This window comes from Ischnura elegans, chromosome X (assembly GCF_921293095.1).
Source record: "Ischnura elegans chromosome X, ioIscEleg1.1, whole genome shotgun sequence".
NCBI lineage: Eukaryota > Metazoa > Arthropoda > Insecta > Odonata > Coenagrionidae > Ischnura > Ischnura elegans.
In genome coordinates this window covers 13,164,793-13,190,530 of record NC_060259.1, presented here as the reverse complement: position 1 = coordinate 13,190,530, position 25,738 = coordinate 13,164,793, and the positions used below count along the sequence as shown (strand labels likewise).

The 25,738-nt window shown below is 37.9% G+C and overlaps 1 protein-coding gene across 1 annotated transcript in view; it reads left to right on the top strand.

Moving 5' to 3' along the window:
- LOC124170617 (solute carrier family 25 member 36) overlaps nucleotides 1–25,738 on the top strand; it is a 102,895-nt gene that overhangs the window by 57,172 nt on the left and 19,985 nt on the right. Inside the window, exons 3-4 of the mRNA XM_046549447.1 lie at nucleotides 8,157–8,347; nucleotides 13,040–13,164. Coding sequence (XP_046405403.1) covers nucleotides 8,157–8,347; nucleotides 13,040–13,164 — 316 coding nt within the window. The remainder of the gene's footprint in view (nucleotides 1–8,156; nucleotides 8,348–13,039; nucleotides 13,165–25,738) is intronic.

The following is a 25,738-nucleotide window of genomic DNA, read 5'->3' as shown; positions in this document are numbered from 1 at the left end:
ATTACTCCGGACGGAAGCTCGATGGGAAATTTTACTTTTTAATTAAAAATATATCATTCTGCTTCAATTTATGTTGGATTTAATGATTATTTCGTGTGCATTTACTGCATATTTGCCCCAGTTTTCACTTTGTTTCTATCTTGCGCATTAGAAGCCAACCACTGCAATGGAAAGGGTCTTCAATGCTAACCTAATGAAATGTCAAATAGTACATAGTAAAGCATGATAATCTCAAATTTTAACTCCAGAAAATACTACGATATGTTTTGCTCACAAAAAGCAGAAATAAGTACAACTGACACCAGGAGGTACCGCCAAGTTGAAAATAGGAGCACAAATAGTATATAATAAACACGGATAACTTTGCAAATCTCACAACAAAGCAGAGTAACTGTAGGCAGGTGCGTATTGAATGAATACTAGCAAATAGTTTGAACTATGTATCATTAAGCGAAACAGAATAAGTATCAAATAATACAATGTAATGTGTGACTCCTTTCGCCAGACATCAAATTGTACGTTAATGCCAACACCAGGATTTTATCCACCATTTTTTTTTCCTAATTTTAAAGACTTCCATGGTCACATAACATTGTTCTTGGAATAAACGTTAAAACAACCAAGGGTGAAAACCGGTTCAAGTATACTGTAAATGCACACGAAATAATCATTACATCCTACATAAATAGAAGCATAGTGATAAATTTGCAGTTATAAAATAATTTATCCCTTTGAGTGCATATTCATTCACTCGCAAGTGGAATGTTGGCGGAGTGCAGCAAAAAACTATGAAAGGAATAAAAGATGCTGAATTTCCGTGAAGAGCAGCAGCGGCTTGGTGCCACATTCTTTGTTCTAAAACCTTTGAAAGTAACTAAACGTGTAACTCTGACGTAAATATAAGTGAACTTAAGGTTATTTTCATGTAAATATCCCCTTCTCTGAGTTACTATTTCATCTTGATGACACTTGTTTACCCTTTTTTATAGAATGAAACTGACTTGAAGAATTACCAGGAACATAGGTTGACCAAAGCGAGGCCTCCACTTAAAAAATTGCTGTTCCAACGAAATTTGAATGCTAATCCTGAAAGAAACGGAGAGATCCCCAAATTTCTTCCCTTCAGAGGGCAAGAGAACAGCTATACTCTGTTCATTTTATTTTTGCGGGTGAGCTGGTGGGGCCAAAGCAAGTGGAGATGAGGGGAGGGAAAGTTTCTGGACCTGTGATTTTGCCTATGCCAATCAGCAAACAGTAGGCGTGGCCTCAGTGAGTCGCTCTCAGGCCTCTGCCGAGTGAACACTGTTAATCTGCTCGTGGAGCAGTGTTGCCAAACCTCACGCGTTCTCTTTGTATATGACTAAGTATGCCTTCCACCAATGGTGCCTCATTCAGCACGGTAGCTGACGATGTCATGGGCTTCTGAGAAAGCATTATCCCCAATGCCTTCCAAATGAGTATCTCGGCACCAGGGCCAAAATACCTGTGGCCACCTATGACTCACACGTTTTCAGTGACAAAGTAGGGTGGCTAATTACATTTGGCAACGTGAAGTTCACTCCTCCTCTGTCTCTCGGTACTACCCCTCCCCTATCGGCAAACCCATCCGAGAGTGTCCGGGCTCTCATGAAAGCTCATCCGCAGACATAAAGTGAATAGACTGTAGTAGGGGAAAGATATTGATTGTATTGATTTGTTCTTTTATTTTATAATTTACATCCAGAAGCCAGAAAGCAGTTATAAGCTAAGGATTTTATGATGGTATGTCCACAAATTATAGAATCCATGATAAATGCCATGATTACAATACCTCTTAAAACTGTAAACATTTCATCTTAAAAAAGTTTCATTTCAAAGAAATGATTCTTTTTGTGACAAAAAAAAACAAAATTAACGTTATGTTTCGCCACGAAGATAAAATTTTGCCCACTATTTCCAAGAACCCAATGTATCTACGACTTCTTCAAGCATTACTCACACGACATTCATGAGGTTTACACGTCACGCGGCATCAGTCAACAGAAATACATTTCACGTGGTGGGCATGGCCAAGGCTCCTAGTGGACTTTTGAAGCTACTTATCGTGGTTAAAATTCGAATATGAGCTCTGATAATTGGTTGTATGTTTTTCATTCATATCTTATTGGTTTTAAATAATGAAAACCAATTTTTAGTTTTGAGTGATCCTTCCTATTAGTGGACTAAACTCAGTATCGTGCATAGCAAAAACGCAATTAATTGAAGCCCATTGATGTTTGTCGGTTACTGATGATAAAAAATTGTTATGGTAAGGTAGTGTTGATGTCATTAGTTGATTTCTATATTTGGCCTGCAAATCAAGTGATTCCTTGTCATTTGTCTATATGCAAAGTTGCCTGACTTTAGGAGACAGTTGGTAATGGCTAGTGCTCCATTTTGTGAGTAAATTGAAAGGAACTTAGCCGCAAGACCTCCCAATAATCTTGTGCACCCTAGATAATCGAGGATAAATAAGTGAGTGACTGCGAACCCTTTTCCCAGCCACTCCCCTCCATGCATCCAACAAGTGTTGCCAGTCCGTGAAAGCAAATGTACACTCTCTCAAAAGCAAACTATGCAAGCAAACGCTGTGCAATTTCCATAGAGTATGTTTGGCAACACTGTGGGCTGGAGAGCCATGTTTACTGCGGGGAAGTCGGAGAGAGACTGAGTCCTCCTTTACACTTTCACGTGATACTCTTCTGTGATTGGCTAGAGGAGTGAACGGGACTCAAGTGCATTTTAGTCACCCATTATGAGTCGGGGAAAAGGGTGTTGACTTTTGCAACCTTCTAGTTAGATACCATTATTTCTGCTGTAAATGAGCAAATTTTTTATTTGCATGTGAATTTGTGAAGCATTATTTTAGTTCGTGGTTCTAGCGGAAGATTTCTTCATGAAATGGAACCTCCTATTCAATGAAGAAAGCAAGTGAACACCAAATTTTCTTTACAGTTGGGAAATATCCTTTATTCATTTGTGGCTAATTTGATTGAGGAATCCCTTTGATGTTTATAATTTGCTTTACCCTTGAAAATGCTTACCTGGAAGTAAACTTGGGAATCCTGCCTCATCACATTCCCTGACCGACTTTATTTACTTAACTTTCATCTATATCTACATCTACATAATACCCCGCAAGCCGCCTAAAAGGCGTGTGGCAGGGGGTGTTAGGACACCAGCCGTCTACAGCTATTTAAAAAAAAAAAAAAAAAAAAAAAAGAAGTGCTCTAACGAGGTTGGGACAAGCGTTTATTAAAGTCCTTTATTGTTCGGGGGAAAAACGAATTCTTATATCTATCCGTTCGGCTAAAAATCTCTCTTAATTTATCGCTTCTGTCGGACCTGGAAATATAGTGTGGCTCTAAGATTATGTTCTCTGTGTCGCTCTTAAATATATCCATTCTTAATTGTTCAAGCAATCTAAGCCTAGCGCGCAGCCTCCGAGTCTCCAACGGCTCCCAGCCTAATTCGCTTAACATCTGGGTAACACTGTCTGTACGCCCGTAGCGGTTTTTGACGAAACGCGCAGCCTTCCTTTGTATCTTATTCAGCTCGCGGATTAAGTCTTTCTGCACTGGATCCCATACACTCGCTGCATATTCAAGGTGCGGTCAGACGAGAGCAAAATAGCACCTTTCTTTTACTTTCTCATCCGAAAATCTTCCCACAATACGCTTGACGAATCCTAATTTCTTCAGGGCTATACCGCAAATATTCTTTATATGAGTTCCCCACGTGAGGTTCGAGGTTATCGTAACTCCCAGGTACTTCACTTCGTCTGTTGCCTTTATGTTAATGCCATCCACTGCATAAACATTGTTAGTGTTGGACGAATTCCGCAAAAAATGTACCGCCATGCATTTGCTCAGATTAAGTTCGAGTCCCCACTCTTGACTCCACAAATGAACGTTGTTTAAGTCCGATGATAGATTTCCATAGTCAGAGTGATCACTAATTTCGCGATAGATGACAGCGTCGTCAGCAAATAAACGTATTTTACTGCTAATGCGGGAGCACAGATCGTTAATGTATATAATGAACAACAGGGGGCCGATTACGCTACCTTGTGGAACACCTGATGTAACTTTTACAACATCAGAGCTAATTCCGTCAAGAACTACTTTTTGTTTACGATCTCTGAGGAAGTCGCGTATCCAGTTTACAACTGTTTCGTTTAATCCGCATGACTGTAATTTGTATAAAAGTTTGTTGTGAGGTACAGTGTCGAAAGCTTTCTTAAAATCTAGAAATAGTGCGTCAACTTGTCTTTTCGATTCACCAGATTTTATAACGTCGTGAAGAAAGAGCGCGAGCTGTGTTTCGCAGGATCTATTTTTTCGGAATCCGTGCTGACAGTCATGGAGGAAGTTACGTCTGTCCAAGAAAGTCATGATATTACTAACAACGATATGTTCAAGTATCTTGCCTATAATTGATGTTAGGGAAATTGGACGGTAGTTGCCTGGGTCATTTCTGTTTCCCTTTTTGAAAATGGGTGTAACACTTGCAATTTTCCAGTCGGGCGGTAACATCCCTTCGGAGAGTGACTTCTTGAATATGATCTCTAAGTAAGGCGCGATCTGTGGAGCTAACTCTTTGAGGACACGCGCGGGTATTCCCTCCGGACCCGGAGATTTACTTTGATGTGTTGAGAACTTTCATGTGTTGATGATGCACAAGTAGTAAACTATGTATCTGTTTAATAGTAGGGAAAACATTGTCATTGATTTTTCTTTTTGTCTTTGTGTTAGTTACCTAGTAACCATATCTTCTCTGCCTTGTTGTTTTTTAAGTAATGATTAATGGAAATTTTTTGTAGGTGTTCGTCTAGTATTATAAATTAGGTTCATGTGAAGTGAAACGACAAACTGATTTTGGGGAGATCTATGTGATGTTTCCTATCAGTATGTGGTATTTGTAGCTGTACCATGATATCTTTAAGTAATAGTCTATCTGAGTTTTATATTTGAAGTGAAAATCAAAATTGGTTTGTGAATTTTTGTGCTGTTCTTGTCTTAATTAATAATGCGTTGGATACAGGAAGTGAATTTTTGCCTTCCTTTTCTTATGAAAGAGAGAGAAATGTGTTCTAGTATAGCCATTGCATGTATGTGAAGGTGTGACAGCAAGCCTAGCTTTGTGATCTGAAATGAGGCCTTGAAGTATCAATTTTGTGTGTCTACTCTAGTCAGATTATGTGAAGGCCTTGCCTTTTGATGCCTCACTTTGGTACTTATTAGACTATCCCAGCGCACCCAACATTTACTTTTTTTGTGAGATAACGTCTATTCGTCTTCATCATTTCCCAAATGTCCATTTCTTGGCTGATATGAGACTTGGAGGGACTGTGGAAATCTTTCTAAGTTAAGGAGGAGGATTAATTAATTGTGCAGTCACTTGTCATGTAAAGTAAGATTTAAGTTTCATCAATAATTGTAATCCGACCACAATAAGTAGAATCTGAAACAGGGTATAAAAAAACCTACTGATAAATTTTATTTAGTATAATATTTTATTGAAAAACCAAATTGACCGACATAGTTTTAATTAAATCTTTAAATGATTTACGTTTGGTCTTGGATTAGTGTTTGTCATATTAAATTTTATTTCTTCTCTTGTGTTTTGTTTTGATTTAAGATCTTAGATTCTCCCGGCGTATCAAGTGCAGAAAGGTTTCTTGGGTTTTCCACTGGGTGATTTGCTCCATGTCACGTGACGTTTCAAAAAGCGACTTGCTCTTCATCCTCAAGGGATCTTCTGAATATCTGAAATTTTTTTAGAAGATCCCTTGACGTTGAAGAGCAAGTCATTCTTTGAAACATCGTGAAACATGCAGCAAATTACATGGTGGAAAACTTGGGAAACATTCTGCATTATGTTTTGATTGTTACATTCTTACTAAAATTTAATCTTCAGTACCTAAGGCGACTATTTTAATTGTGTTAAAATGCCTACATAAGACTTACTGGCAGTAAATATATTCAATTATATTCAGTTGTTTTATGACTTATTCATTTTTAGTTATTGATGGTTGGTAACAATTTTTTGTATTTTAAATGGGGGTATGAGTTTAGCTGAATCCCTGAAAAGCATCTTATTTACATGCATAAAGAGTGGCATAAAAAACTTTATATTTATGAGAGAAAGCCTTGAGTAGCTGGAATAATGCTTGAATCTGTCTTTGCTGTTGTCATTTCTTTTTGCATAATATGTATTGTCTAATTTAATAATAGGCTTATTGATAAAGTATCTTCAGCCTTACCTAAAATAAACAACCTGCATTCCATGTGGCTAATCCAAAAAAATGACCATGTTGGCCAATCTCATCCCTATTGTTTTATGCTTATACATTAGGGCGGATCGGAAAAATCATTTTTTTTTCAAATCCATCTGGCCCAATGAAAACAAGTTGTGGGACTGATCAAAGATAAGGCCTGAAAAATTTGAGACCTCTAGGTGAACCCCTGACCCTCGCTCAAATGCAATGTAGGGGGGAGGGTCAAAATTCGAAAAGTATAATATTTTATGGTCAGTCCCTATAGATTTTGTCCAGTTACTGTCTTTTGGTAAAAATTTCATGCATCTTGACGTATCTGCCATCGTTTAGCCACAAAATGCCTAATTTGAGTCCGTGTCCACGAAGAAAACATTCCAACCCCCACACAGCGTCGCGGATACAAGAGCGGCAGGCCGCTCCCCGCTCGCTTCTCCCCCTCCCACGCCTCGAATACAGCAAAATTCATCCCACATGTGCTGCTAGGAGGGCATTCATCTTCAATAATATAAATCAGAAGATGGTAGAAGGTAAAAATGGATGCGTAGTGAGACGACTTGTCCCTTATTTGGCGCCTGATCGGCATTAAACAAATCGATGTTACCAACTTTTAGAGAAGTGAAATATTGTTAGATCCAAGAACACAGTTAAGAATCCTATGGTGTATGAAGAGGCCTCTCGAGTGGCTATAAACGTGTGCGAACTTCGGATATGCGCTTCTATTCCGATATTGATCGACGGCTGTGGCTAAATTGACCAGATTGAAGGCCGCTTGTGTCCTCTCCCCTCTTGCCTCTCCCACGCCCCAAATGCACCAAAATTCACACCAAGTGCATCTTTTTTCATTAGTCTAACTTATATTTGATGTTTCAGCATCGTATGTGGAGGAACAATCATGAAAGAATTATTCAATAATCTGCTTTCCAGTCTGTATTTCTTATGTTAGTGTCATTGTTCGTGTCTTTGTGCTTCTTAGAATGCGTTTGTGGTGAAATTAGTCCAACAATTGTGAAGTATTTACCTTTCAGGTATTTCCATTTCAGAATTTTCTGTTTGTGACATTCGCTGGAGAATAAAGGGCAATAGCTACTCAAGAGGGCTATTGTAATTATTATCTTATGCTGAAGTTATATGGCCAAAATGTTCACCAGTTTCGTCAGTTAGCAACTGAAATCGGTCACATTTCCCTGGAAAATAATTCTTAGGCTTTCGCCTATCATCAAATTAATGTCACTCCTTTGTATCATACCATTAGTTCTCTTTTCAGAGTTTTTACATTTCAACAATTCCAGATTGAGGAGTGTGGTTGCGTAATGGGTAAAGAACGTGATCACTGATGAAAGGGTTTTGTCCTGGGTGAATTCTTCGGACATCACCAAATAAAAAAATCCTTGAAGCACTGCGAGTTGCCTCTGGAAAAGGGAATGACCCCCCTGCCCTGAATGTGTGAAATTGACATGTCGGTGGCTTAGTGTGGGGGAGCTCAACCCTCACCTTCCCAAGCCCACCTTTGGGTTGAATAACATAGTGAGAAATGCAGCTGTTTGGTCTTGTTTTATTGAGAAAAAGTTAGCTCTACCCAGTCAGAATGTCCATTCAGGCATGGGTTACAGAAAGACTGCTTCTCTTGACCAGGATTTTCTGGTTCCTGGCTCGCCTTCAGGTCAAATACTGTGGGTGGTTGTACATTGATTGGTTGTTGGCAGAGGAGGAGCAAGCGGGTGAACTGGTGTCCAGTGTTGTCATTGGTTTATAATGAATGCTGTTTGGTCTTGTCAGTTTTCAATGTAGTTCAAACTTTGGGCGCATTTTGTTTGAACAGGCTTTAAGTTTGTCTCTCTGTCTCTCATGTCACCCGCAGGCACATAGTGGAGAATGAGGGCCCACGTGCACTCTTCAAAGGCCTTGGACCCAACATTGTAGGAGTGGCTCCATCTCGAGCCATCTACTTTTGTGCATATTCACAAGCAAAATCCTTCTGCAATTCATCGCATTTGCCAGGATTAGTCCCTGACACGCCTGCTGTGCATGTCCTGTCTGCTTCCTTTGCTGGTAAGTATCAATCAGTTTGGTCTCCATATTTAAGGACATTGAGCTAGTCGCTAGGGATGGATCTTTGAGACATGCATGTGCACTTCAAGTGTGATTCCTGATTCCAGTGAGAAAATCATTTTCCTCGAGTTGGTCTTAATCTAACGTCATCAGCATTTGAACAGAGTAGCAAATGATGTTGTGGAATGCAAATGGGCCATGGAGCCTTGGAAACATTGGAATGGAAAAATTATTCTTGAATTTACAAACCTGAAATATGTATTTCCATGCATTATTTTTGAATTTCTGGTCAAATCTCGATCTTTATTTCAATCATCATCTACTTATATCTTCTTTAGTGAGGTGTTCTTGACTCTATTCAGAATTACAGTGACAGCTTGTTTAAGCAAGCACAGAATTGTGAGAATTAAGTTATTACGGGTTATTGGTGAGGACACCTAAATTTCATGAGTAAGCTTTTTCTCAAAAATTTTAATAGAAGCATTAAAGTTGTTATTTTTATGTGTAAAGCCGTAATTAGTTTAAATTTGTCATTAAAGTGTTTGCTAAAATGGACAAAATTTTGTGAATGGCTCTTTATTCATGAAATTTTATATTTTTTAGTTGTAACTCCAATATTTTGCTTGAAATTTCACATCTTTCAAACTTGACAAATTATATTTTTCAGAAAAATATGGCATTCTTTATATTTTGATATTTGTAAAGAAATATGACTGAAGTCGTTGCCCTATTTGATAACAAATGTTTGCTAAGTCATGGTATGACTTAAACCCTTAATTATTATTTATGTGAACTCACCTCAATCCTCCATCTGATGGTGGGTTGAGGGCATTTTATTTTATCTCGCTGCCAAAATACATATTTTTTTGTGTTTGGTATCTATCCCAAAATGCCACTTAAGCAAATTGTGCTGATTCTATAATGGGACTGCTCTGCGCAAGTAAATCTTGCAGGTTGGGTTGAGCGACAAAGTTGTCAATTGGGCGTAATAATTATATTCACAGTGCTGAGCTACCTAAACTGTGACTTAAGAGGTTGTAATGAATCATTGGATAAGATAAAAGAGTTAATTTAGGCTAAACTCTCAAATTCATGGACTGGTGTTGAGCTTATGCATTGCCATCTTTAAAAATGACCCCTAAACGATAGAATTCATGCTGCAGCAGACTGACCGTGTCCATGGCAGAGGGTCGGTGACTGGAGTGTCACTGATATAGCAGGGTGGCAAAAGTATCTCTACTGTTTCCGTACGATTGCAATTTTTCATGAAAGAAATTTTTGGAAAAAAATCAAGTGCTTGCATTGACATGTTGAATAAGCTGTGGTGGCATCACCGATATGGTAGGGAGTCCCCTATAACAGGGAAGTCTCTGTAGGCACATATGTATTTCAATTGTCAGTATTTCTGGATGAAAAAATGTTATCATTTGTCTATAGTTAGGTCAGGGTAGCTGTTGGTTAGAATCGTATCCCTGTAGATCATAATGCTGAAAACTGTCTGCATATAAGATCGCCATGGAGTCCATATTATCTTCCATCTGATAAATGCCTTTTTCGTTCCTCTTCAGTTTCATAAAATACTAGCTCTTTCAGAAATTTAACTGCTGTTGTTTACGCAACCTTCCCTAGAGCTATTTATCATTTTTTAGGGACCCTAGTGATTGGCAATGTTCCATCAAAAGGCCTTTGATTAACTTATTAAAACTGTACATTAAGTGAGGCCAAGAAGTCCCTGCAATGGTATGTGCTCGATACGATGAGGTTTATCTCTTCTAAGCTGTGCATAACTAGTTTCTCTGAAAGTAAATGGGGCACCCATTTTGCTGGTGACAGCAGAAATAATAGCTCTGGAAACATGTGTACATGTGCCAGCCACTGAAAGTGTAAGCATCAAAAAATGCAGTAAAAATTACCAAACCATTTAAGTTAAACTGATTGACGACCCGGCTTGCAGGCACATGATAGATTCGCAACATTGGCCATTGTAGTTTCATGTGGAAAGAAGACTCAGTGTGTGTGCCAGGCAGTGTGGTATTATGCCCAAGCAGTGGTGAGAGCTTGTCCAATGGAGTGCCACACTGGCCTTATTAACTCCTCACCATAGCTAGGGGGAGATTTTTCTTGCATTATTGTTAGTAAAACTAACATAAGAATGCAAGATTTGTGCCATGTATATGATATGAAGAGTCTTGAGCACCACTTTAGTATGGCGGAGTAGCATTTAGCCAGTCAGACAGTATCTGAGGGCAATGGTGTGAGGAAAGGGTGGAGTTGACTTACATTTGTGCCAGGTTTGCATGGGGCATACCAGTCATAAAACATGATCTGAAAAGAATCTAGTAGGCATCAGTCTTCACCTTCCCCACAACACTGATCTCTGTCATTGTTTAATTTTATTGTCCTCTTCTCTCCACTCTGTTCTGTTGTGTACTCAGTTTACATTATTACTGAAAATAAATGAAGCCACGATAGCCTCCTATCCAGGATGGTTAATGAAGACTGAAATGATACTGGAGTGCCTATGTGATATCTTCTTGTGCTGATTTCAGGTGTTTCTGTGCCTGATAGGCTACCTCATTCATACTCTTGCATAGTGGAAGGAAAAGTGTAGTAGGTCTCACTGATTATGATTATTAATGTGGTAGGACAACCTTGCATTTGAAAATACCTGTGGCTTTAATTGCTTGAATCCAAAATGGTTCATCTTCTGCTGCAGGATGCATGATCCTGAGATAGTTGCCCTCATGACATCTCAGTGTTTATGATTTCAAAGTGTTGTGAGAAGGTGTGATTGTATCGCATGCTCATACCACCACAACTGTCTCTTGAGCAGCTTGGTGAGATACATATGTTTTACCCAGAGTCGGCCACTTTTCAGCAAATTTACACACATTGATGATTATGTCGCGACACATGGTGTACCATTCAGCCACAGATGCAAGTTTTTTGACAATAAGTGAGGATAAATTGTTTTGCTAAGTTTCATTTGCAAAATCGTAGGTAAACAGGCAAGTTAGCACTTCCGTAAGTCTTCTACCTCTGTAGAATAGTACTGAAACGTAAGAAGAGTGGTGAGGGGGATGAATATGAAAATAGAGGGGCTTCATGTGTTACCCTTGGATGTAATGAGTGGCCAATATAGCGAGCAAGTTTCTCAGAATTTTGAGCTCTAATTATAAGGAGATTCCACTGTATTGTATCCTAATGGTTATCATTATGAGTGGTTAACTCAGAGTGGTTTGTTATACACGATCAGAATTTTTTTTTGCTTTAAATTTTTCATTCCCATATCTCTCTTCAGGGGCTGATCTTCTCGTCAAAATGAAAAATTTACGGTATATGAGATTGCAATCGTGTTACCAACCTCTTGAAACAATTTTTCACATTTCTCATTGACGTTATCCGATAATGCAAATATACTAAATATGTATTTTTATAGTTTCGTCATTGTAATTAATCCTTTTACTACCTCTTTGGATGTTTGAATACTGCCATGACCAATGTTTTGGCCCTACATTTTTTTTACATTTATTTGCTTCATGTATCTAAATGCATTATCTAAAAAATATAGAAATATAGATTAATAAAATGAAATTGAGATGCTACAAATATTAAGAATTCAAAATCTTGTAAATATCTGTAAAATAGTATTGGCCCCCTTTTCACATCCTGCTGAAAATGGACTGATAGCTAAAGAGTCATATGAACTTGGAAAAATAGAAGAATTTCTGGACTTAGTGGTCTAATTTGTAATTTTCTTTATTAAAGAGGTGTTAAAAAAGTTTCTCACATGATGAATTGTCCTTCTCTGTGCTATGATAAAAGTGAATAATAATACTTGACATTAAATTGAATAGGTGTAACGTGGCCTCAGTGCATCTGGAAGTGTGGAGAAACATTGTTGGTGCGTGTATTTTTAGCTAGGGCACTTTCTAGGGCGCTGATATGATAAGCAGTGCTTGGTGGAGTAACCTTCTCTAATGAATGATGTGTGTTAATCAGTATAATTCAAGTATAGGCTTGAAAATATTTCTGTGACATCTAACACAGTATACTTACATGTTTGTAACTCCTCTTCATCTATAGAAAATTGTATCCAGCTTAATCTCATGGTATTCTAACATATTTATAAACTAAAAGTCAGTGGCAATTTCCACAAATACTTAAGTTTTACTACATTTTGTGTTATCTAGCAGTAAACCTTCAAGGTTCATTACCTGTGTGTAGTGCAAAATGCATTGGAACCAGTTATGAAATCAAAGTATTTGTGGAAAATTGCCAGTGACTTATAGTTATTTATATCCCCTTCATCTTTAAAGTTTTTGGCACTTGTTGCAATAGAAATGCTTCATGGGATGTCTCCCAGATTTTACCATCATTTTAGCCATTATTGCCATTAAAGCTATAGATATAAAGTCCATGAGCTACCTCCCTTGGAAAAGTGTCAATAAGGTGGGTAGTCATTATTTTTACTGCCCAAGGCACTTCTGATGTGACATAACTGTTATTTTTCTGTAGCCAAAATGCTAGAACAGAGAACAGTATGAGTTACATACTGAATTTAATATGCAGGCTATTTTACCTACTTACTTATGGTTGCTCACGCATGATAGTTAAATTGTTACAAAGGTGACACGCTATTCATTTAGTGTCTTTGATATGCTTACTAATAATTCCTCTTAATTCTCATAGGTTTTGTGGCTTGCTCTGCTACAAACCCTATTTGGTTTGTGAAGACCAGGCTGCAGCTTGACCATGCAACAGAAGGGAATCGACTGACAGCAGTGCAGTGCATATCTCAAATATATAAGCAGGGGGTAATTACGTGGCCTTGGCCTAATTTTCCTCTTATACAGTATGCTTTATAAATCTCTCTTTGTGCCTCCTTCTGAGTGTAGCTTGATGTAGTGAAAGGGATGCTTCTCTGTGTTAATTTTTGCAGTACAACCACTTGTCACACTGCACTATTTGTCCACTAGGTCTTTTGCAAAGGGCATGATAACCAAATTTTTGAACTTCTAAATCTGATTTTGTTTGAATTGTTAGATGACCTTTATTTCTCCATTTTTGGGCCTGTAGTCTGCATTTCAAGTGATGAGAAGCACATCATCAAATTTCTGTATATTTTCATCGAAACTAGCAAGATAATTAGCTGTCATCATTTTCTGCTACTGCCTAATCACAAATTGAGTCTTGCAAAGTGGAAAAGATCTGTAATATTTCTTAATGGAGACAGTTTTCACTAAGTGTTGATGGTGGCTTATCAGGTAAAGAGAGTATAGTGACACTTAATTTATATTTTGAAGGAATGTATGGTTATTTCCATTTTCACAAAATTTTGAATATTCCAGAGTTCCGAGTTTCTAAGATACAATGGTTACATAGTTATGCATAAACTTGTTGTACAATGCTCCTATAGTACATCAAAATGTCCGTCCATGAGCAACTTTCAAGTTGCCTTGGCAAGTGAAGGGCCCCACTCTGCCACGTCATTTGCGAGTGGAACAAAAGTTGGGGAAATGAGCGCTCATTGAAGTCAGTCGAGAAAAATAGTCATTTGCCAGCCCATCAGCATTTTTCTAGGCTGCGTATAAATGTGTGTATGATTTTGGCCGCATGATCTGCTACCTTGTATCATCAACTTTTTTCAGCTTAGTGGAAACTCCAATTGTTATATAGAATGCAGAAGATAAAAAACCTTGTTCAAAGTAATAAACCTACTCCTCAATTAGATTTTGAAGTCATACAAATCAAGCATTGGATCTAGAGCTTTCCCAGCGTATTAGCTGGGTTTATTTTTTTGGTGCCATAGAGTGGGGTGAGTTTGAATTCATGGGGCGAGTTCAAACAAATATGACCAGTGGGGGATACATTGTATTAACATCAATATTCCGAGTTTTGATGCATCATAATTTCATGTCAGGCTCTCAAAAAGATGCAGTGTGTTGTATCTATATACATACACCCATTCCTCTTATAGCGCAAGGGATGCATTCCTTGGGGTTTATGTGCTATACGAATTTGCGTTATACGAGAGCGTTTTAACATTGGGAAGATAAGGATGCGTTTCTGGTAGCATAGGTGTTGGGTATCGAATTTCCTCTAAACCATATATATTCCCATTAATAGCCTTAAAAAACCTTATTTATATGAATATTTATTGTTTAAAATATCTGTAAAGATAGTAGGTACGCATTTAAAGACTTAAATTCACGTTAAAAAAAATCCGTACGTGCTTTGAAATTCCCTCCTGTCGTGTGGGTGGGCTAACATCTCCTATCTTAAGGGTTCGTAATGCATTGCCAGCAGTTAACGATTTTTCAAACCAGTCTAAAAACAACTTGTGTCTCCTAGGCCCTTTTGTCACTCATCGAAATGACAGGCAAATGCTACTTTGAATGCCATTTCACAGCTAGTGGAGTTTATAAATGATAAATCATTTTAATTTGCAGTCCTCCGAGGCATTAGCAGCTATGTGAAACAGTCTTTAAATGCGTTGAAACCGGACCCAGGTTTTCCTTCCCTGAAAATGAATGGACGAGAATGCATTCTTTTCCAAAATAACATCATCTCCTTAACACTAAAAACTAGTTGCAGGGGAAAGCTAACACTAAAAACTAGTTGCACTTTCAATCACAGCTTGGAGTTCATCAGAAAATGTTGCGGTGACAGTGCTATCAACACTTGCAGATTCACCTGATATCGCTGCACTGAAAATACCTGCTTGCCTTTTAAAATTCTGGAACCAACCAGAGCTTTCACTAAATGCCTCGGAGCGATTACCACCCTCCTCTTTTTGTACAGATTCACTGAACACATTCACATTCAATGAACTTTCTGTATGTGTTGACCGCTTGGTTGAAGTTGGTGCTGAGGCCGCTGAAGTTATACTTCATCTTTATTCAGAATGAGACATCGTGAGTTTAAACTTCCGCACAATATTGTTTTGATGCTCTCCATTTCCAAAGCAATTGACCTCTTTCAATTTCTCTTCTAGGTTTAGGCTTTTCTTGATTTTTCTACCAGCATTCCTATGTTTTGCCTTTGTTCTCTTGGCTTTAACTCTGTATGGCTCTATCAAAATCACCTTCTACTGCTGCACTGTATTCCTGAGACACAGAGGGCCTACGACTGCTGGGAGGGAATGAAGCCATTGTGTTTGAGACTCCATAGCGGACCCTTTTATGTGTTGATGTTATTCATATGCAACTTGGCCACTGCTCCATTTCTCCCCCGTGAATACTGATTACCTTCAAGGCTTTAGCGTAGACCCTCTACCTGGAAGTCAATCACCCGATAACCTATGACGGGAAAAATTACGTCTCAAAATGCATTGCTTAAAAAAACTCATTTCCGCTAGCTCAATGCTTAATTAAAGATCTAACTTAACTATTGTCATTCTGTTAAGGAGACGAGATAAATTACTTCGGTAGGCCGGCTATCTGGACCCAATGACGAGTAATACTTCTGGCCATTGCACAGCAATGGATCTCGATTAATATATAAACAAAAAAGAAGATTAGAGGCAAGCAATACTATTAATTTGGGTAAAATGACAGCAATTTCGTGTGTACTTAGTGCAAGTTCAAGTTTTATCATGAGAGCGTTAAAGTTTTTTGATTAGGCTACACTGCGTTATGATGTTTCCTCAAGGAACGAATTTGCGCCATATAGAAATTGCACTATGCGAGGCATGGGTGTATAGAAAAGTAGATGTCTGTTTGTCTGTCTGCTATGCATTTCCACATGCCTGCATGGATTTCAACCTGAGTTATTACGTATGTGCATCTCATGCTATCAAACACAGTACTGCTACTTATGGTTGCATCTGACGTGTCCTTTGTGTCGTTTTCTCATTACCGTTTGTTATGTTATGTCATCCAACTTTTGGGGTTGGACAACCTGTTGGTTAGGCATACTTCTTGACAGGCTCAGGGAGAAAGCATAATAATCGTGATATGTGACGTTGAATTCCAAGTTTCCCACTTCTCTTAGTACTGTCCTTCCCTATTACGAAGACCTTAGCCTTAGCTTCGAAAAAATACCAAGTTACACGAGAACAATAGAAACTAGTTTCGAGCCCTCCCTTTTCTCCCCTACTGACCTTTTTTTTCCTACCAGCTTCGAAGTTCTCCATTTCTGTGGAGGTCAACCGCTGCATGAGTCATCTATTAGCACAAAAGGTGTCTAACAATGACTTTAGTCAGTTGATACTACACCATTATCGGATTGAAATATTAGTTACGTTCGCGTAATTTCAAAAAGAATAAGACCAAACACGACGTATTTCTGAGTTTATTTTAGCATTTTACGCAAAGAAATAAATGTCAAAATGCGACGGAGACTTAGCATTCTGGCGAAACTCGATATCCTCGCAACTGAGCTTCTCGGAAGTTGATACGGTATTTTTTTTTTTCGAAAACATATATCAAGTTACAATTTATGAGTTATGCTATAAATCTCTATTGTCACAGTCGAAGGGATATTTTCTCAGGATATTTGGTTTCTCCCCGCTAGCAATTCGAATTCATCTGCTTATCTCGTGAGAACTTCCAAAGATGGACTGAAAATAATTGAAAAAAATCCGGGGGAGAAGCACCTGTATTTTGCAAAACGCCTCAGATTGTCCTCTAGCACTTGACAGTAGGAGTGAGGGTAAAGCGAGCTACCTGTTGAAAATAAGAAGTTGGATGAACCCGAGTATCAGATCGGCATGCCGCAGAAATGAAGTTTGGTAGATAAGAATATATACATCAGACAGAAATCCATCGTAGCAGTGTTAAAGCCGAGATGGCATGCAATCGTTTTTTTGCAAATTGGTGTGTCCCCTTAGGATATTTGAAAGAGATGTTAGTAGAATCAACTATAAGCCCAAATTCTTTCCATAAAATTAAAATATTCCATTAATCAGCTAAATTCCGGTTTGAATCCTTTAAAGGAAATCTTAATTACTCGCCAAAATCCTGGGTTTCCTGCTGCATAGGCAACCCAGTCAAACATTCCCGCATTTATAATTTTTTTTTTCGTTCCCCCTGAAAAACGATAGATCGAGGTTCCACTGTTTACCTTTTTATTTATATATTCATCAAGGGAAATAGAAACTTAGTAAGAAATAATAAGCTTAAGGAAATAATATTCTTTGTGCAATTCTAGTTTTCGAGGTATTCGAATATTCGAGCAATGATTTAATATTCTATTTCGATATTCGAGTTTGAGAAATCTGCTATTCGACCCATCTCTAATTATGACTGAATTCCATCAACAGATACATTTATGATTGTGGAAATTATCATTGATGTGTTGTAGCTATGTCAGCCAATACAATGCATAGCTCAACTTCGTGTAGTTTGGTCAGGTGACATAGTTTGTAATTATGTGAGGGTGACCAGAGGCTGCATACATGCAAGTATGACTCGGAGTAACTGAAAAGAGCTTTTAATGCCGTAACGGATGGAGGGATGATTTTGTGAAGAAAAGGTTGATGAAGTTGGTAAGAATTGCTATTTATCCTATTTTACCTATTTTTGGGAAATGTAGGTTCTTCTACCTTTCATATATTTTGTTATTGTAATAAAGAAGTTTTGAGATTATTGGTTATGATAAGCTGTCCATTACTATTAACCAAAGTTACTGAAGTGAGGCATTCTTCCCCACCACTGCGTAGTTTTTATTGATATACTAAATGACAACCTTCAAAACCTAGAATTCCAATTTGGTGAAGAAAATGAGCCTCATTAATTTTGCCATTGTGTATTGGAAGTAGTTTCTGCCATTGTGATAGTTTCCTGGTTCATAAACTCCATGTTGGAAGGTCAAACCAGTTATCAGCAAAATAAGTAACAAAAGCTAGGGTTATCATTGATGGTAGAACCTAATAAATGGTACAGTGAAACCTCGTTAAAGCGAGTACGGGCTATTGTGAGACCCCCGCCATTAACCCTTTCATTGCGTAACATTTTCTCAGAGTTGTTTCACATTGGCGGAGAATTTTTTTTCACTTCATTCACTTTGTTTTTCGAAAATATGTAAACAATTTCAATACAAAAAAGATTTTTATATTCATTTCACTATTTATTAAACAATTTGTTAATGGCATCACAGTGATGCCATCCGCACCCATGTGAAAAAATGCTCCGGATATTTATGCAACCCATTACACAAAAATTAGGTGACGACGGGCAACTAATCTTTACGTAGCAACTAAGAAGCTTAAAATAATTTCTGAAATGATGGTGGAATTGTATTATAAAAGAAGATAAATATATTCTCAGTTATCATCCACTTTCCATGCATCAAATTTTGGGAAAATAAAAGTTTTCGAAGTTTAATTTTCACATTTATAAATTTTTAAATTTACCAGTAACTTAGATTTGCATGCAAACATATGAAAGTTATTTTATCTTTTTGACATTTTTATTTGCGTTAATGCTATAAAAACTAACTAATTGTGGAATTCTTTGACAAAAGGCTTCAAACACAGCCCTGGAGCTTCTGCACATCATATATCATCAGAGCCACTTTTTAGTCGTTCTTAGAACGTGAGGAGTATTATTTCTCTGTTTGTCCTTAGAGTTTCAGAGGTGTGTCTTTTTTGAGTAACTCAATAGATACTTCAAGGATTATTATAATTTTCCATACGTAAACTATGCAGTGTTTCCACGGAAGGGAGGGTTATGGGTTACAACCCCCGTTGAGGCGCCAAAAACGGGTAAGATGGCCCCCGCACCCTCCGGAAGGGCCCTAAAATCTCCGGCAAAAACCCCTCATTTCAAAATCGTGGCTTCGCGACTGTATAAACTGTGTCCACAGAGATGAAATCTATCGATTAATTTTCGCACGACTTTGTTTGCATGTCCCCTGCCTCCAACATCAGGATCCTTCGCCCCTGTGTAAATTATAGCATCTTGCAAGACGCCATTAGGCCCTGAAAGCATATATAATGTTATGCCGTGTTTGTGGCGCCAAAGCAACATGGACTCATGAAGCAGTGTTCTTTACCCGGATAGTAAATTTATTTCATTCTTTGAGTGAATAAATTCAAAAGGGGTCGAATTTTATGCAAGGGGTCTCTTGGTATCAGATCATCTACTCCAGGGTCCCTGCCAAAATGCATGCAACGGAAAATTAGTTGAAATCGGTCACGGGAAAAAGTGGTGTGAAGACAAGAAACATCGAAGATATTTTCCTACATTTTCCAATAATCTGGAATGGATGGCCATCTTGTAATACTTAATACAATCATACATTAGGTATACCAGATTAAAAATATCTCCCATTCCCCACGAGTAAGATCCCTATGCTCGGTCTTTTCTAATTATAATAGCTCTATTTGGTTGAAGTAAAATATGTAAATTGCTACAAAGTTGAAAAATCCTTCGCGGAGAAGACCCAATGCAGTTTTCCATGCATATACTTAAGTAAATTGTGCCAGAGGTAGCTTAATTGCGAGGACATATTCTAAGCCTAGTTCACCAAAGGCTGATACATAAACGGTCCTTGGGGTTTGAGAATAGGAATAAAATTAAAAATAAAGGTTTCTCCCATATTCCACGTAAGTGGCTAAATATATGTAAAATACTGAAATTTCAAATAGAAAAAGGCTATACGGTAATATTATAAAAAAATAAAATCTCTGTAGGGGAGTGAAAATGCACGCAATCGAAAGATGTCCGAAGTAGAGACGGTACTAATGGCGAGAGTCGAAAAAACTGAGCAGGAAGAGCTCACCTTCTCCACCACATGCACATAACAGAATACTTTGCATTTGCATGCATTTCTCATAAGAATGGCAAAAATACTTCTAAAAATAGAGATAACAGGAGACACAGAGTGACTTGTAGTCTATTCCGCGGTGACATAAAACGACTCTTTTTTTTTTGAGCCCCGAAATTTGATCATTTTTTCCCCAAAGGTTTCCCCAATTCTAATTTCTCATTCAAAATGAAATAAATATAAAAGTTTTCCTAGAACCTTCAATATTTCCCGTGAATAACAAATTGGTAGACGTAATTATTCGAGCCTAGTAACTTTAACAAACTCAAACGAAATAAATGAGAAAAATTCGAAAAAATCTATTTCTTTTTCGGAAACCAATATAATCAAACCCCTATTGAAAGGAACATTTAGAAAATGAGTTGCAAATATGTTATGGAAGTATGTTATGAGTTAAAACGGCATTATGTAAATATTAAGTTTACACAATAATAAAAAGATAAAAATATTATTCAACTGTGTTTAGCTTGTGTATTTTGACTGTATTTTGAAATACGAAAATAATTTTCGTCGGTGAGATGAAAGGAAGATTATGACTAAATATTGTTTACAAAAATTTTAATACGACTAAAACGGGGATAATAACCTTCAAATCTGGCAACATTTAGTATAAATATTCATAAGAGTAAATAAAATATCACATTTTAATTTTTTTGTAATGGTGAAAAATCTTACAAATTAAAAAGTACTCCATAAATGTAAAAAAATGTACTAAAAAAATATAAACTTTTTTTCAAAAACGGAAGGCATATCAAGGTAGCCTAATCCAATGTGCATGCGGGAAACCATCGTGAGAGTAGAAAGAACAGAGCGGAGGAGAGTAGGGAGCGATTGAAGGACATAGGCCGGCGTGGCATCAATGTGATGCCACCCACCCGTTGGCAGGACCTATGCTGGGCATCAATGCTATGCCATCCGCACTGAAAGGGTTAAGAGAGATAGCCGAGGCACCATCAATTGACCCTATAATAAGCATGCAAAAAAATAGTTTTTTCTAGGCCCTTTTGGTGTTGGCACTTGCCATAGTGAGAGTTTCCATCACCGGAAAACCCTCAAGAGTCCCTCATCTCTGTTATTTCTTGAGATCTGTTAGAAATGAAGTTGAAAAGTAGTGCTCAGTCTCAAATTCATGCAGTAAACTGTCGTTCAATAAATAAGTACTTCATTTTGGTGAAAATATTGTGGCATTAACATTCGCGAATGCTTTGTCTTTTGTTTCTCGGGCGGCAGCACACCTGCATGTCCATGAGTTGCGTGAATAGAAAGCATTTGATGGCAGACACCATGGCCAATAAACACCAAACACATCTAAGCAAGAAAATAAAAATGCAGTACAGCAGACTCCCGATTATCCGGCTGCGGTTTATTTGGGTCGTGGATTACACAGGCCAACAAAAAAAAACTTTTTTTTTGGTGCCGGGAATTTTTTAGCTGATACTAACAATATTAGTGGTGCTGAATCCAAATATGATATCCGTTTTTACGTAACAGCTCTACTTTTTTAGATACGGCGTATTTTATGATTATATTCTTTCAAATTTTTTATATATTTCAGAAAATATTTTTTAAATTTAAATCAATCTATAAATAAACTAATTCATAATCACTCTGCAGTATTTACTTTGAAAATCACCTTTATGCCTTTGGGAAAGGGGTTGGGGAGGATTTGGCGTGTTTGAAGAAGGGGGAGACAGGCGTACAGAGCGGAGGCAGTGGGAAAAGATACAACTAAAGGATGTGGGAAACCCACGTTGGAAAAGGACCCTAGTCATAACTGTAGAATAACGACACGTGGGAAGAATCACAGATAAGTGGAGAAGAGTAAAAAAGGGGGGATATGGTAAAGAGAGAGTGTCTTTGAAAATGGAGAGGCGGGAGTAAGTAAGCCGTAAGGGAATTTCCGAAAACAAATGGTCAAATTCTCAAAGTTTTTATAAAGCAGCCTCTAAAAATGAGCTCAAATCGAAGAAGCTGTGTAAATCATTGTGATGTGTTTTGTTACATTTGTGGGGAATATACTTTAAAAGAAAATAGGAAAAACATTACAGACTTCGTGAAACGTGCATACCTAGGATATTTTGTTGTTCAGCTTGGTGACCAAGGTAAAAAGTAGGCACCGCATGTTGTGTGTAAAACATGTACAGAACATCAGCGGTATTGGACTACAGGAAATAGGAAAAGTTTAAAGTTTTGTGTGACAATGGTTTGGAGAGAACCTACAAACCATATTGACGACTGTTATTTTTGCATGGTAAATGTTTCGGGAATTAATCGAAACAATCGCCACAAATGGAAATATCCAGATTTGCCTTCAGCTAGACACCCGGTACCCCATTCAGAATAAATCCCGATCCTAATATTTCAGACATTACGAGATGTATGTGAGGATAAATATGAGCCATTTGAACACATTCCTGATTCTATTGACGATAGTGACAGTGACTACGAGGCAGTATCAACAAATCCTCAACTATTTAATCAAGATGAACTAAGCGACCTTGTTAGAGAATTGAACTTACCGAAGGAAGCATCTGAACAACTAGTTTCAAGGATGCATGAAAAGAATTTAATGGAACAAGGTACAAAAATTAATTTTTATCTCACAATTGAAAAGGATCTACTACCCATCTTTACTCAAGAAGACAATCTAACATTTTGTTTAGACTTTAGAGGTCTTCTGAAAGGAATGGGACCACCACAATATGAAGCTAGTGATTGGCGTTTGTTCATTGACAGCTCCAAGCGTAGTTTAAAATGTGTTCTTTACAACGTTAACAAGTTTGGCTCAATACCAATCGCTCATTCAACTGAAATGAAAGAAGAATATGGTACAATAGTATTGGCCTTACAGAAGATAAAATACCAGGGACATCGCTAGGTGATTTTTGTAGATTTAAAATTGGTGAACTTTCTTCTTGGGCAGCAATTTAGCAACACAAAATATCCTTGTTTCTTGTGCCTCTGTGCTAGCAGGGACAGACAAACCACTGGATTAAGAAGGAGTGGTCAAAGAGAGAAAACTTAATTATTGGGTAAAAACATTGTTGCTGAGTCTTTGGTGAACGGGAGAAAATCACCTTACCGCCCCTTCATGTTAAACTTGGCTTAATGAAGCAATTTGTAAAGGTTCTTGACAAGGATGGACCATGCTTCGGCTACATAAGAATAAAAATGTTGCAGATAACTATAGAAAAACTGAAAGCTGGTAGTTTTGATGGGCCACAAATTAGACAACTTACAAAGGATCCTGCTTTTGTCAAGCCATTGAATGAGATTGAAAAAAACAGTTGGCTTTCATTCGTTGAGGTAATAAAAATTTTTCTGGGAAATCACAAGCGAGAGAAATTATCTTGAGCTGGTAAACAATATGCTCACTAACTTTAAACCATTTGGATGTAATATTAGCATAAAAGTTCACTATACACAGTCACTTAGACAGTTTTCCTGAAAATTTAGGCGACACAAGTGAAAAACAAGGCGAATGATTTCACCAGGAAATTTAAACAATGTAAGATCGCTACCAAGGAAGATGGGATAAACATATGATGGCTTATTACTGCTGGTGCTTAAAACGAGACTGTTTTAACAAAGTGCACGCAAGAAAACTCGCAAAAGGAGCTTCCGTAGTGTTGAGTGACGTTTTTACGTATTTTTTTGTTTAAATTGTTTTATTTCAGTAAAAAATGTTACTATTTGTATTCAATTGTATTGTAAAACTATTGTAATTGTAGGTGATTTAACATTCCTATAAATAAATCAAGTCTTTATATGTTGTGGGTTTTATCATATGTGTAATATCATCATATTGAAAAATTTTTACGTAAGTAACAACATATCTGTATCTTGAAAACTAGAGCTGATAGGAAAAAACTAATATCATATTTGGATTCAGCACCCCAATTATACTTGAAATCAGCTTTAAAAGCTCCGGCACCAAAACCACTGTTGACCTGTGTTATCCGTGCACCATTTTCACTATCGCTCAATTTTTTCCGCGATATATATTTAAAAAATTGGATGCAAAATCATCGGAATAACGGCATTAATGCTAGGATACACCGGGCTTATTATTTCCGTTAAAATCCCCTTTGTAAAACGGAAGCAATCACGTGCTAGCTGCATTCACGGGAGACTCCTGTTCCTGTTTTTCAAGCCTTGCAGTGTGCGACCGTGCTCTTTGATCGCGGATACACGGCACACAGCAGTTGCGACCTGGCCAACTTGTACAAGACGCGAGTACGTGGTGTGGTGCCTGACAGTGTAGTTTTCGACGTCTAGCAGTAGTTTTGAAGCATTCATGCAAACCACTTTTCTATATTCGTGATCACACAGCCACGGATGTGTGGTTTTCGAAACTAGGCCTTACATGGAGCATTAATAATATAATTACAACCATGTTATCCCCTCTAAAAAGATAGCGAACTGGCAAAGAAAGCTCTCAATGAGTCCGGGAAGCACTCTTAAATAACAGAATAACTGCATGAATAATAATATCTAGTTTGTTTTAAGCAAATTATGAACATTACTAGACATTTAAGTGGCAGTTTGGATTATCAGTGTTTTCCAATTATTCGTGCCATCTCTCCCCATCATTAGCCCGGATAATCAGGAGTGTACTGTAATGTGAGAGTGGCATAATTAATTTATCTTCCTATTCGCTCTTCACAATTAATATGCCTAAGCCTAAAGCAGTTTATTTCAGGGATAGATTGTGAATCGAGAACTAGGGTTCAGAGTTCAGAAGGTTGGTTATACTAATTCAAAGGGAGGCTGTGAGGCGAGAGAGAGTTATTTGGTGAGTCGCCACTCCCTCCCCTCCGCAGACCGCACACGACTCCCTCCGCGCACACTGTGCGTATTGGAGTCTTGAGCGGTAGAAGTCGGCTCCATTCGCACGCGACTCCCTTCCCATACAATGTGTGCTGGAATTGTGCGAGGGAAAGTCAAGACTCCAGGCGCTCACGACTCCCTCAGCGCACAATGTGCGGGTTGGGTTCGTGTGCGGTGGGAGTCGGACTTCATGCGCACGCGACTTCTTTCGCGCACACTGTGCACTGGAATTGTGCTAGGCAAAGTCAGACTTTTGTGCGAGGCGCCGATGACTCCCTCAGCAGGCTCTGTGCATCTTGGAGTCTAGAGCGGTGGAAGCCGAACTTCATGCACACATGACTCCTTCCACAAACATTTTCCGTGTGAGGCTCATCGCACATTTGGCTGGTCAAAGGGAGCACATGGCACTTTTCGTGGGTAGCCCACTGCACACCTTTTCACGTCACTTGAAAGATTCTCTGTTTCATGCATCGTGAAAGAAAAATGGTGGAAGATGCTCATGTAAAAGTTTTCAGCAACGGCAAATTTCGGAATTAGAAATGAGAAGAAAAGATAAGAATTAGATGAAATTAATTATGAATTGCTAACATGATCATGTAGTTTCGGAGAGAATATTTTGTTACAACAGAATTTTTTAAATTGCCGTCATCTCCTAGCACAGGAGACAGAATACATTTACTGTCTTCCATGAAAGATATTACGTATCGGCAGAAATGGTTCCTCAGTTATATCAACTGTTAAGCATTGTGACTGTGAAATTTGTGATTTGTTACCAATTTTTCAAATTGT